General features: G+C 60.0%; 1 protein-coding gene across 1 annotated transcript; it reads right to left on the bottom strand.

Moving 5' to 3' along the window:
* Positions 1 to 938: 938 nt before the first annotated feature.
* SNTA1 (syntrophin alpha 1) lies at positions 939 to 13,943 on the bottom strand. Its single transcript, XM_030963190.1, has 8 exons — positions 13,660 to 13,943; positions 11,178 to 11,363; positions 3,911 to 4,109; positions 3,620 to 3,827; positions 3,422 to 3,552; positions 2,297 to 2,493; positions 2,034 to 2,221; positions 939 to 1,786 (listed from the first exon to the last, which is right to left on the bottom strand). The coding sequence occupies exons 1-8, from the start codon at positions 13,922 to 13,924 to the stop codon at positions 1,694 to 1,696; spliced, it is 1,467 nt and encodes a 488-aa protein (XP_030819050.1). The 5' UTR covers positions 13,925 to 13,943; the 3' UTR covers positions 939 to 1,693.
* Positions 13,944 to 14,147: the final 204 nt, after the last annotated feature.

Here is a 14,147-nt window from a genome sequence, read left to right on the forward strand (position 1 = left end):
TGTGGTTCTACAGTTCCTCCCTGCCCAGATCACACACACCTCACTGCCCTTGTTGCTGGCAATTTCTGTGGATTTCCTTCCTTTTTATGGAACTCCTCCCCCTGCACCCCAAAGGCTGGCACACACCAGGGTCCCTGTTCAGCAATGGCAAAAGCACCTGTGTCACCCCAATACCTCCCTCGAGGCTCCCCTCTTCACAGGACAGCAGGGTACCTGACATCATTAAAAACCACAGAATCAGAGAAGGTCTGGGTTGGAAGGGAACTTAAATCCCAGCTCATCCACCCCCTGCCACATTCCACACTCCCCCTATCCCAGGCTGCTCCAAGCTTCATCCAGCCTGCCCTTGAACACTTCCAGGGATCCAGGGGCAGCCACAACTGCTCTGATATTATTTTGCTGCTAATCAGTTGTTCCTCTACCTGCAGCCTGAGTGTTTTAGTCCCTGGCTAATGGCTTTCCTGGGAGACTCCAGGTGCCCCCATGGACAGGGCCAATCCAAAAGGAGAAGGTTAACCCAGAACTTAGCACTGCAGTGATGCAAACAGAGCCCTTTCCTGTTGTCCCAACAACTTTCCAAACCTCTGCTGCTGCTCAGACAGGCAGCTGCTCTTACAGGAAAAATATAAAAAACAAAACACAACTTTCTTGAGTTTGGAAATGACACCCACCCTCCTGTGAGCATCCTAAAGTGTGGGGAATCCAAACCCACCTGGTATCACCAAAGCTGGTGCTGGCATCAGCATATCCTTCTCTGCCACTCCCAGCACAGTGTTGGGCACCTTAAAGATGTTCTGTCCCCACCTGAACCTCTCACAGTGTCCCCAGCACCACCAGGCAAATCCCTTCCTTCCCCTGGTGAAACACACCCCAAGGCTCAGCCCAGGCGCCACCCACAAACTGATTTTCAACTTCTCCAAGTGAAACCAGGAGACAGATCTTGGTTCCTGCTGGTTGTGATCTACAAAGTTTATTAAACCCCCGCAGAAAAGGCATTTCCATGCAGAATCTTTTGGTTCATAAAAGAAGTCATTCCGCAGCAGCCACCTGACAACCCTCCCCCCCCAAACCAAGAAATAAAGTGACCCCAGAGTGCACAAAACCAAACGAACCGTCCAACTCCAACAGAGAAAAGTGGTTCCTATCATTCCATACAATATGGAAAAATTTGGCAAATACAGCTGATCTTGCAGTTCCTGTCCCTTAAGCACTTCAGAGCTGGTTTGGCCTCCAGCCCTTGGGAAAAAGACACAGGGGTCCTTGTGCTGCAGGACCTGGGGACTCTCCAGGGGTCCAACCCAGGTGTGGAAGAGCTGCCACATCAGCGTTTGGAAGTGGACAATATAAATATAAAACATGGATACAAATGGGTTCTTTGTACAGAAAATATCATCTCTCAAGGCACTGGGGTGATGGCCACCTGTCCACTGGTGGGCTCCCAATGGCTTTCTCCAGCCACCAAGGAAGGAGGGGAGGAAGGCACCGGAGAAGTCCTGGGGCTGCCATCCAAGGGGGGTTTCACCCCACAGCTGCCCCCAAAAGCCCCGAGAGGGGTTTTTCCTGGCTGGATGGTGCTTTTCCTTGGTGGGGTGACTGATCCCGTGGGGGCTGCAGTCTCCTTGGGATGCCTTGGGGCTGGGTTTGGCCAGGAGGGAGGTGCATAGATGGGCCAGGGGCTTGGGCTGCTCCCTCGTCACGCCAGCAGCCCCAGCCGGGTCACCTTGGCCGACAGGAAGGAGTGGATGATGAAGACGATGGTCTTGGGGCAGGAGTGAAGGTCCAATTGCTGCAAAAAAGGAAAGGAGGGATGTTTGTAATGGAGAGGACTGTTCCTGCAGCAGCTAGCTTTCAGGCAGGTACCACCCCGAGCTCCCCAGACCCACCACAGCTTTACTGGGGCCCTGGGAAGGGCTGTGCACCCTGGCTGGGGTGGGCAGACAGGGCCATGGGTCACCCCTATGCCAGGCAGGATGGGTGCCATGAACAGGGTGGGTGCTCTGCGGGTGGGGCTGCTGAAGGCAAAGCCAACTCACAATCTCTCCCTCTGGTCCACCAAAGTCCAGGTACAGCATCTTGGTGCCATCATCCGAGGACATCTGCAGCTTCTCGAAGGGCTGCTGCAGCAGGATGGTCCTGCTGAGCCCGGGCTCGCTGGTGGAGATGGTGAAGCCCTTGTCGATGTGGACGGTCAGGGTGCAGTCCTGCCCCTTCCACATGCACGCTGGGGACAGGGACGGGACAAGGGTGAGCCGGGGGTCCCGCCGCACCCCCCGGCCCCCCCCGGGCCCCCGCTGACCTGCCGAGACCTCCTGGGCCAGCTCGGCGGCGCCGTGGGTGCCGTCCACCAGCAGGCGCGTCCACAGGGCGAGCTCTCGGGGGCTCTCCAGGCTGAAGAGATGGGTCTGCACGCCCAGGCGGCCGCCGGCGCGCAGCGCGAAGGAGCGCTCGGCCTCGTACAGCGCCGAGCCCTTGGCCGGCCCCGAGTGCACCAGCCTGCGGCACGGCCAGCGCTCAGCACCGCGCCCCGCAGGGCTCCGGCACCGCCACAGCACCGAACCAGCACCGCACCCTGCAGCTCACCCGCACCACGCAGTGCTGGACTGCCCCAGCGCTGCACCCCTGCACCGCAACATCCCAGCGCCAACACAGCACCGCACCCTGCACTGCCCCGGCACCACGCACCGAACATCCCAGCACTGCCCATCAGCACCGCACCGCCTCAGCACCGCACCTCTGCATCGCTCCTCACACGGCTCAAGCCCCGCTTCGCATCCCGTACAGCCCCAGCAAAGCATCCCACACAGCACAGCCCCAACACTGCCCCGCATCCCGCACGGTCCCAGCACTGCCCTGCATCCTGTATGGTCCCAGCATTGCCCCGCATCCCGCACGGTCTCAGCACAGCCCCAGCATTGCCCCGCATCCCGCACGGCCCCACCGCCTCACCCCGCTCCGCTCGGCGGCGGCCGCGCAGCGGGGCCGCCAGGGGGCGCTGCAGCCCCGCGGATGAGGCCCCGCAGCGCCCGCGCTGGAGCCGCCCCCGCCGCCCCCGCCCCAAAACCCCGCCCGAACCCCGCCCCGAGCCCACGCCCTACACCCTGAAACCCCGCCCAAACCCTGCCCCCGAATCCCTCCCCTCAAAACCCGCCCCGACACCCGCCCGAAACCCGCCCGAAACCCCCGCCCCATCCCCGCAACTCGTACCACTGTGCCCATTGCCCTGACACCACCCCTGGACTCTGCCACCACCACTGTGCCCACTGCCCTGACACCACCCCCGGACTCTGCCACCAACCCCTGGACAGTCAGCACTTTGGGGGTCTGACACCAGCCCTGGGTTCTGCCCTGACTCCCAGACCCTAGCACTGCCCCCGGGGACTGCCACCACCCTATCCTTGAGCAGAGCAGGAGGGCACCCCACCTGGTGGCGATGAGGGGGTAGCTGTGCGTGGGCTTGCCCAGCGCGTCCCGGCTCTGCGGCAGGCTCCCGTACAGCAGCAGCTCCTTCTCTGTGAGCACGGCCAGCAGGTTCCTGGTGCCGGCGCTGGGGAGCTGCAAAGGGACTGGGTCAGGGCCACCGCAGCATGGTGGCACGGAGTGGCGGGGGACTGGAGGGTACCTGCTCGGTCAGCCAGCCCACGTGCTTGACGTCCCGTCCGGCCACCGTGCCAGCCCCCGCCAGCTGTGCCCGCAGCTCCTCCTTCACCCGCGGCAGCAGCGCGGCCGCGTTGGCCTGGATGGCGCCGAGCCACGACTGCGCCGTGGCCTCATCCTTGGCCCGCAGGAAGAGGGCGACGCGCCCGTCGGCCGAGCACACCTCCAGGTACCTGCAGGGACACGGCCCCGGTGAGTCCCTGCCCGCCCTCGGCTCCCCGGGCACCGCGGTGACATGGCCCGCCCCGGCGCTGACCTGTGCTCCGGGTCGGTGGGGAGGCACTTGCGGGACACGTAGCACATCTTCAGAGGGACGCTGCGGCTCTCCCGGAGCTCCCGAGGGGGCAGCAGCGGGGATGATCGCTTCTGCTGGGCAGCAGGAGAGGGGTCCCAGCTGACTGTCGCCCCCGCCGAGGAGTTCTTGAAGTAGGGCGAGATCTCCTTCATGTACTTCACTGGAAGAGAGGCAGCACCGCTGAGGACACGGCACAGGCCCCTGCTGAAACCCCCACACTCTCCCTGCACCAGAGCTGCTGACCCTCCATTAGCTCCCCAGAGCTGCCACCCATGCTGCTGGAGGTGGCACTGGTGGGCAAGGTCACACAGGGAGTGACACAGAATCACAGAATGGTTTGGGTTGGAAGGAACTTCAAAGATTACCCCATTCCAACCCCTTCATTGCATTTACTGGGGATTTCAAGCAGCATTAAAGGGACCTTCACGCTGGCACATTCATGTCAGAGCTTGTAGGCCATAAAGGGAAGATGTGTGCAGATGTCAGTGGGGCTTTCCTGCATGGTGCAGGGGGATGGAGCATTGTGTGGCTCTAGGGAGGATGGAGGATTTGTACACCAGCCCCAGGAATGGTAAGGGTCCTGCTGGTAGAGACAATTCCGGGAGGTTGTGGCCTCAGTGATAAGAGCAATTGCTTTAGGAACAGAAGAACATTGCTTATCATAGAACCACAGAATAGTCTGGGTTGGAAGGGGACTTGAAGCCCATCTCAATACATCCCCTGCCATGGACAAGGACACTTTCCACTGTCCCAGGGTGCTCCAAGCCCTGTCCCTGTCCTTGGACACTTCCAGGGATCCAGGGGCAGCCACAGCTTCTCTGGGCACCCTGTGCCAGTGCCTCAGCACCCTCACATGACACCTGGAACCCTCACAGTACCTCAGCCCCACCAATGCAGCCTGGGGAGCTCTGCAAGAGGGATAGAAATGGCCTTTTCCCCCTTTTTCCTTGCCTTTAACCCAGATCGGTTCACAGATCCAGGCCTGAGCAGTTCCCTGGGGCAGCACACACAGCCAGGGGTGGGGAATGGGAAAGAGTCCCAGGCCAAAATTACACAGTCCAAACTGTGCTGGTACAGCCAGTCCCGCTGCCAGCTGAGGAACAGTGCTCAAATACCCTGGCCTGGCCCCAGGAAAAGCCCTGGAGAGCGTGCTCTCTGCTTGCACAGCCCTGCCCCGTGAGCCTCAAACCAGGGACAAGAAATCAGTCCCCACTGAGCCTGGCTCCAGAGCCAGAGCCCTCAGAGCCTTGCTGGGATGGCAGTCAGCTCCAGAGGTTTGGGGAAAGGGGGAGATAAAAGGCACCACAAATTGATGGGGCCCCACAGCCACCTCCTGAAAATGAGTTTGGCATTGCTGGCTGAAAAACTCCAGTTGAGCAGGCAGGATGCCAGTCCTGGTCCTGCCCTGGGGCAGCAAGGGACCAGCTAGTTACTCCAGGGAAGGGTTTCCCTTTGGAGGCCCTTAGGAAAACACCACGGAACAGACACGTGCCTGCAGCCACATCCCCAGCCATCCTGGCTGGTTCCACACCGGGTCCAAGCCAGCAGAGTGGGTGGCAGGATGGGGGACACGAGCTTGGCTTTGCAGCCAACCCTCGTAGGTGGCTGGATGGGCGCAGCTCCATCGCTGCAGCCAGGCCACAGCAGCCTGATGTGCTGCCAGAAAGGAGCCCTTTTCCCACCAGGAAAGAGTCTGCATGCACCCACTCCCAAACTTCACCTGGCCACAAGAGGGGATATCTCCCACCCATCTGCCCCCAGGGTCACGGCTCCAAGACTGCCAGAGCTCCAGGAGTGTTTGAACAACGCTCTCAGGGATGCACGGGGTGAGATTGTTGGGATGTCTGCGCAGGGCCAGGGCTTGGACTGGATGATCCTGGTGGGTCCCTTCCAACTCGGCCTATTCTGTGCTCTCCCCTTTCATTCCTATCCCATGAGCTCCCTAAAACCCCTAAATCCCGATGGGCCGGCAGGAGCTGCGTGGAGCCGGACCCCCGTGGGTGCTCCGCGGGACACGGCTATAAATGGCCACGGTGCTGTGCCACGTGGGCCGGGTCACCCCGCGCTGGCCCCGGGGCCAAGGCGGCGGCGGGGAGCCACCAGCCTCGTGCCCCGCGCCTCCCGTTACAAAAATAGCCACGTTCCCGCAGGCATCCGAGCCGCGCTGGATCTGACCCGAGCCATTAATCTTGGCAGCGGGGACCTGCCATTATGCCGGTGCCTGGGAACTAATTGGAGTTCAGAAAGATGCCATTGAGCCGCTGAAACCCGAGCGGCGTCCCTGCGCCAGCCCCTGGCTCCCCGGGCACGCGGGGGACGTCACCGGCATTAGCGGGGCGGCGGCGGGGTCACGTCCCGAGGGAGCCGCGGAGGACAGCAGCAGTGCCCATGCGGGACAGGGCACGGAGAATGAGGCAACAGGCAGGGTCTGATGTCTCAGCTACGTGGCTTTAAGGAGGCTTTCAGACTGGTCACAAAGCACGGGGCGTCCGGAGCCAGCACGGGGAGCTGGGAGGTGCTGGAGGCTGTGACAAGGCCGGTCACCATCCCATGGGAGCTGCTGTCCCCTCCAGTGACCCCAGCACCGGCTTCACAGCAGGTGTCATTTCTCTGGACAATTTATCTGGAAACAGACACGGCCTGCAACTTCCCCAGCCATCCTTCTGCCAGTCCCTTCACTGCAGTGGGTATTGAATGCATTAATTAATTACCTCCATCTCATTAAAGCAAACAACTCAGACCATATCATGCATCACCTCTGCTAGTGGTAACTGTAATTCTTGAACTGTTTTTTCTGTTTAATTACCACCTTGCAGAGCTGGGGTTCCTGCCTGCTCCCTGGCAGCCTGCACCCTCCAAAAACCCCTGGGCAGCAACACTGCCTGGCTGCTGTTGACTTAAAGTCACCTACAGCAGGCACACAGGCCTGGGGGGCTGCTGGGCTAATCCACGTGGCCTCCAAAGCCATGTGGGCTCTCCAGGGAGGGAGCCAGTCCCACTGATCCTCTCCAGAACAGAGGACAGGGGACAAATAGGACCTTTAACTGCTCAGGGCTTTGCACCAAGGTAGACTTAATTTCAGGGTTATAGGGAAGAGCAAAAGTCTCTGTGTGTGCAGCCACCCATCCCGTGCCAGGCCAGTGCCTCTGCAGGGGCCAGGTGGTGGCACAGGGGCTCCCAATCACTGGAGCATCCCATGTGTCCTGAACCCTGCAGTGAGCTGCACCAGGGACTTAACCAAAGGCCCTGGGTCTGCCTCTGTGTTTCAGATTTTTTTTTTCTCCCCAGCATGCCAGAAAGGAGCAAAACTATCAAAATTCCTTGGTTTGACTTCTTGGGTAGAAATTCTCCCTTCCCATCAGCCCATTCCTCACAAGGATGGAGAACAATCACAAACCAACCACTCCTGGCACCCTGGATCCTGAGTCAGCACAACCTGCCCCACGCATCCTCACTGCTCAGAGCCAAGCCTGACCCCACAGGGCTTCACTGAGGAGCCACAATGCTTCCTCCAGGCAGGAAAAGAGACATGGAGACCCAGAGCAGGTTCAAGAACACCCTCTCACTGCTTGGGGCACCAGCACACTCTGCTTCAGCCTGGAGATCACAGCGTGGATTCAAAGAAGAGGTTCCAGACTCCATTTCTGGTCAGGAGTAGGATGGTGCTGCTGTTTCTCCTGCCATAATCTTCCCAGCAGCATCTACACAGCTCAGCAAGGGCATCACATCAGGAAATCTTCCAGAGAGCTCCTGGAGACTGAGTGCTGGCCCTACAGAGATGCTAATCCCACCTCCAGCTGGTCCCTCTCTGTCTCAGGATTAATGAGGCAAAATTGGCATGTTAAACTGGGGGGCTGAGCAAACACACACCCCCAAAGAGACACCCTGAAATGACCTGCCAGCTCCAACCCAATGCTCTGATGTGTTTCCAGAAGGGCCAGCACAGTGCTGAGCACCCCTGGGACCATGCCCTGCCCCTGGCTCCAAGCATAAACGACAGCAGCTCCTGTCCCAGCTGCCTCAGCTCAAGTCCTTCTACCCCAGGGAGGAAGATACCATGGGATACTGCAGGGTGAGGCACCACTGCTGTCCCTCCTGCCCCAGGATCCTGTCCCAGCACTCAGTGCCACATTCCATGCCCCAGCCCTTTGCTAAACACTCCCCTGTGCTGCACTGTCAGCAGGGAGATCATGGGACAGCCCTCCGTGTTTCCAGGGAGGAGAAACAAACCCAGGAAACTCCCCAGGGAAAGCAAAGCTTCAGAGCAGCGAGGTGTGGAGGTGGCAGATGTGCCCCATCACCTCCTGGCATCACCCCCAGGGCAGATCCAAAGCCTTCCTTCCCACAAATATGGCAACCAGCACTCTGGAGAATCCCCAGCCCCACTCACTCCCAGCACCCATTTTTCTGAATTTCAAACTTCCAAGCAATTACTTGGCCAAGCAAGTCCTAAAGAGCAGAGACAGCCCCAGGAGCACCCCCCTATGGCAAGTAAATTATGGATGTGAGGTCTCCACAGCTGCCCCAACTCCTCCTCCCCACCACTCCCAGTTCTTCCCCCATGACAATACAGCACAGGAGCCTCACCAGGAAAACCCCTCCTGACCCCAGAACCCTTCCCAGGGCAGCTGGAAGGATGTTTGCCAGCCCTCCCCCTGCCATGGAGAGTCTCTGGATTCCAAGCAATGAAAATAAGGAAAAAAAACAACAAGGGAAAAATAAGGCAAGGGAGAGCGACTCTCCCTGAAATAACAATGTAATATAAATACAGTCCAACTCCTCCTGTAAATACCAAGAGAGTCGTTTGGCACATTCAAAAAAAATCTTGGCAGGACACAGGGAGAGGTATCTGCATGTCCTCACGCCTGGGCAGCAATGACACCCAGGAGCCTGAGGCCAAGCTGAGCAGCCCAGGGTGAAATGTGGCACGTGGAGCCACTGCTGATGCTCACATTAAAACGCATCACCTCCCAGCTCTGCCACTTCGGGGAGTCTCAGCCCAGCTCACTGCCCTCTGAGGAGGTGCCAGCTCTCCCAGTTTTGTTAGCTGCTGCCAACCACCCTAAAAACTCCAAACCCCAGGAATGACTGCAGCCAGGAGCAGCAAGGAGTGAACAGACCCTGGCTGTGCCAAATACTCTGGTTTAGCACTCAGAGCACCATAAGGAAAGCTGGAGTCACACCTGGCAGCATGTGGGGAGCAGAAAGTGTCTAAGTAATGTTAAGGTGCTCTTTTTAAAGCTCTGCCTTCTGCAAGCAGGAGAAGGCAGCAGAGAACATCCAAATTTAACAGCCTTCAGGCACTTAAAGGCCACCCCCTGCCCCTCAGCCCTGCCACCTCTCCCTGGGGCAGGGGGTTTGGAAGGCAGCTCCTGGAGAGCCACAGGGGTGGCAGGTACAAGGCAGGGCCACCACCTCCACAGGGCAGTGCCAGCCTGAGCATGGCACAGTGCCAGCCCCACCACCCCCATGGCAGAGCTGCACTGTGCCAGCAAACCCAAAAATAGGGAGGGGATGGAGATGGACCACGTTTATCAGTGACATCAGTGGTCAGATGAGCAGCAGGGATCCCTTCCCTGCTTTGACTGGACCCCAACAACATCAGATACAAACTCATCCCAGAGCTCCAGAGTGCTGTAGTGGAGAGCCAGCCCAGCCCCAGTCTCCTCCCAAGGGGACCTGCTGGGAGTTTTAATTAACTGAGAAGCCCAGCAGGTCATACCTGAGCTCAGCAAGCTACAGCAAAGGCCCTGCCTGCAACTGCCTCCCAGGAGGGGGACCTGGATCTCAGGGGATGGAGGAGGAAGAGGGATGCAGGGAGAGAAATTGTTCTCTCCAGAAAGGGCAGCTCCTCTCCACCTCTGGCAGGAGCTCTGGCAGAAGGGAAACCCACACCAAAGGATGAACAGAAAATAATGGGGGAGGGTGGTCCAAGAGCAGCAGCTCCCGGCAGGAATTTCACAGACTCACAAAGAAAGAAGCTCTTGTATTTTTCTTTGGTCAGAAAAAAACAACAAAACCACCCCACCACCAAGCCTATCTGCTCCCAGCAGCTGTGCAGAGCAGCACATTCCTCCAGCTGAACCGTGGTCCTTAGGCTCCCAGGAGAGGAGGAACCCACAGCAGAAAGGGCTGAGCAAAGCTAAAAATGAAAATCTGGAGCTGAGACAATCTGGGGAAGGCACAGGAAAGCTGGAGCCACGGTGGTCGCTGGCAGCACAGCACACAGAACTGCTTTGTTCAGGGACAGCCCTGAGCACTGCCCCCAAATCAAACCTCCCTTTGGGACCTGGGAAGGGTCTCTGGTGCCAAGACCCCCCTGTTAAGCAGGGTGACCCCAGGGTCTGGTTGGAAGTGAGGGGAGGGGAAGGCTCCTTTCCTGAGGGACAGATCTGGGATGCTCATGCCAGCCTGGCCAAGCTGGCAGAGGGTGGCAAACATGGACACATGTGAGGTGAAGGGTAGCCAGAGAAGAATGGGGTCTCTTCCTCAGGACTCCCATGCTCCCAACCCATCAACCCTCACCCAGTCCTCAAGTAGGGCTTGAGGGGCTCCTACAGTGTGCAGCCCCATCAGGGCTGGGAGACACCAGGGACCATCTGCCTGGTACTAAGAGGGAGCCCATTCTCAGGGAACAGCCTGCTCCAGGGTGGTGAAGGCTGCATCCCTGGGATGTCTGTAGCCTCAGCTTCCAGGGATCCCCTCTGTGGCCAGCATCCCCTGGATGGGTGGTTCCTGAGCAGGCCCTGCCTCACCCTCCACCTGCCCAAAACCCATCCAGCAAACCCCAAGGTGCTCAGCAGCAGTGGGCCCTCCCCACTGGCATAAAGCTACACCAGCCAGGGACGTGGGTTTAAATTAAAACCACGAGAGAAGCAGAAAATGTTTTCTCTTGCCCCAGGAACTGCAGACGTGGAGGTGATGCTGTGCAAGGAAAGAATCCCATATCGCAGAAACCTGTCCCACACCTCCCACTGCTGCCTGCCTGAGGTCCCACAGCGGGGAGACAGAGCCTCTGGGCATGGAGCACTGGCACACACTCCGGAAGGAGACAGGGAGATCCCAGCAGTTACCTCCAGCTCTCCGGATGAGCAGACAAATTACTCTGCATATGTTGTTTTCCATTTGAAAGAGTATGCAAATGCAGCTGCAGATGATATGCCACCCCTGTATCATCCCAGAACAGGAAGGACAACCCTTGTGCCCCCATCACATCCTCGTCTCCTACCTTCCAAGATCACTTCCTTGCCCGTCTTCTTCAAGGCCTGCACGGCCTCATCGTGGGTGGCCTCGGACAGGTCGGTGCCATTGACGGCGAGGATGGCATCCCCCACGTACAGCGCCTCGGTCTGGTCTGCTGCCAGCCCCTTAAAGATCTTGGAGATCAAGATGGGCATTTTATTCTCTCGGCCACCTTGAAACAGAAGAGACAGGGAGCAGTTGTGGCTGTAGGAGCGCTTGGAGGAGCGGGTGGGGAGGGGGATGCTCTGGTACCAGATGGTCCCAGCAAGGCTGAGCCTTTCTGCTGGCACTCAGTGCACTGTGCCAGGTCAGCCCACTGCCCACTCCCCCAGATACCCACAGGACACCTGTACCAGCCATAGCAGCCAAAGTACCATGAGGCTGTACAGCTGATGAAGTGATTGCTCCAAAACCACTCAGATTGGTCACAGATTATTCACAGAGCGAACACATAACCTGGCCATCTCCCCATCAGTTTTGGCAGGAAAGTGTATCGTTATTTGCATTATTAATCATGTGTGCTGAGCAACTATCCTGGCTCCAAGGACTTCGTGATCTCAACACATAAGACAGCTGAATGTTTTTGGAGAGGCCAAAGAGCCAGGGAGAGGTGAACCAATCTGGCTGCATGTTCCTGTCCACACAGCAGCCCTATTTACCGGCTGCTCCCCGCTGTCCTGACTAAAAGAATGCTATTCAAACTCCCGGCAGCTTCAGGAGATCAATTTGCACATCGACTCTTGAACCCGCAGGGAGATCCGAGCTGCCTCTGTGCCAGGGCTCAGGGATGGCAGCCACTGCCCGTGGCAGCCAGGGATCAGCAGTGCCCAGTGTGCCCTGCACCCCGGGACAGCCTGTCCCGAGGAGTCTCCAAGAGATAATCCTCATCCCAGAGGGAGATGCTGAGCCCAGCCCGCTGTCACTGCCCGCACCGGGCTGCTCCCAGCCGGTGCCACAGGCATTTCCTCGCTCAGCCGCTGCCAAGCCAGCGAGGGCTCCGGTTATCAGCTGTCAGAGGCCCCGGCGGGGGCTGCTCCTCGCCCGGCTGCCAGTGCCGAGAGCCCTGCCAGAGCTAAGAACCTCCGCCAGCCCGGCTCTCGCTCGGCTCCCCGCTGTCCTGCCAGCCCCAAGCCACGTCCTGTGGCAGGGCAGGACACTCACCCCCCGGGTGGCACCCAGTGTCCCTGCGTGAAACACGGCTGGCCCATGAACAGTGACATGCCAGCAGCCCGGTGAGGAGTGATGCCCTGCCCTACCAAGGCTGCCCCACCCTCCACAGCACCTTCCACTACCCAGTTTTGATGGCAACTACTTCTTTTCCACATACGTCACTGGAAAAGTAAAGTTTTAACTGAACCAAGGGAAGTTTCTCCTTTCCTGGGAGAGCCACAGAGCAAGCAATAACTTGGCAGCCAAGGGGCAGTTATGAAAGGGGGTTTGTGCTTCCCAAAAAAAGGGCTGGCACGCTGGGTCACCCTGCAGACACGGCCAGCAGGGTCGATCCAGTTCCAGCACCCGCACATTCACATTGCAAAACCTCCCTGCTTCCAGATGGAGCCGGAGGCTGCGTCTGTGTCCCCTCTGAGCTGGAAGGAGAAGCCACGTCAGGAGGCGAGAGCTGCCCCGTCAGTGCCCCCGGGGCGGCCGAGCCCGCCGCCTCTCATAGCCACGCTCCGTGACAGCCCTGTCCCTGTCTCCCCGCTGCCCTTCTCATCCTGCTTTCACAGCTCCCAACACGCTCGGAGCCGCGTGAAAATCAAAGGCAGGCAGAAAGGCAGGAACGCCATCCCTGCCCTAAGAAGTTTCCAGCCTGAAGTTCAGGCGAATCACCAAGGAGAGGGACAGCTCGGGAGGGAAAACAAGCACTGAACAGGGAGGCTTCCCGCTGCCTGCTTCCCGGGAGCACACATCTCCAAACCCGAGCGCGCTGCTTTAACACGGCACCCAGCGCCGGCAGATCTCCAGGGGCTTTGCATCGCTCCCTTCGTTGTGCTGACAGTTTTAAAGAGGCACTTCCCAACTAAGGAACACGGTGGGACAAGGACACGCCGGCCCAGCCCTCCCTTTGGCTGCAAAAGGACAACTTTGGTGTAACCGGGTGCCCCCCTGCACCCCAGCTGCCCCGTGACACAGCACCCCACCCGTGGGTGCGGGGGACAGGGGTGCCCCTCCGGCTCACAAACGCTGGGGTCCCTCATCCCGGCCGGGGCACGGCGGGCAGGCACTGGCCGGTCACTCCGCTCCCCAAATCATCGCTCTTTCCGTAGGCTGGCAATGGTTCGGGTCCCGTCACTGCCACGTAACCCCCTCCCCGTCCTGAGCTGGGGCTGCGGGCTGTGAGGATCCCGACCCCAGCCCCGCTCCCCGCAGGGTCCGCTCCGAGCGAGCCGCGGGACGGCAGCAGCAACAGGTCCCGGTGCCGATGCCCGTCTCCCCCCGCCGCCCGGGACCCCCGAGCCCGGCCTCACCTTTGATGCTGATGCCGAGCCCCCCCACGTCCTGCTTGACGACGCGCACGGTGCGCCTGATGTTGGCGAGCGCCTCGGGCGCGGCGGAGCCCGGCTCGCCGCCGTTCAGCTGCGCCGCCGGGGCCTCGGGGCCGGGCCCGGGGCCGTCTGCAGGGCTGACCCCCAGCACGTCCTCGGCCAGGGTGAGCAGGACGCGGAGCCACTGCCCGCTGGGGCCGCGCAGCTCCAGCAGCCCGGTGCGCGGGGCGCGCCTGCCCGCCGCCATCTCCCACACCGCTCGCGCGCGCCCCTCCCGCCCGTCCCACACCGCCCCTCACCGCCCGGCACCGCCCGCCCACAGCCCTCACCGCCCCCGCACCGCCCGCCCTCACCGCCCCTCACCGCCCCCGCGCACCGCCCGTCCCACACCGCCCCTCACCGCCCCCGCACCCCCGTCCCACACCGCCCCGCGCCGCCCCTCAGCCCTCACCGCACCGCCCGTCCCACAC

The sequence above is a fragment of the Camarhynchus parvulus genome, chromosome 20, assembly GCF_901933205.1.
Source record: "Camarhynchus parvulus chromosome 20, STF_HiC, whole genome shotgun sequence".
In the NCBI taxonomy this organism is placed as follows: Eukaryota; Metazoa; Chordata; class Aves; order Passeriformes; family Thraupidae; genus Camarhynchus; species Camarhynchus parvulus.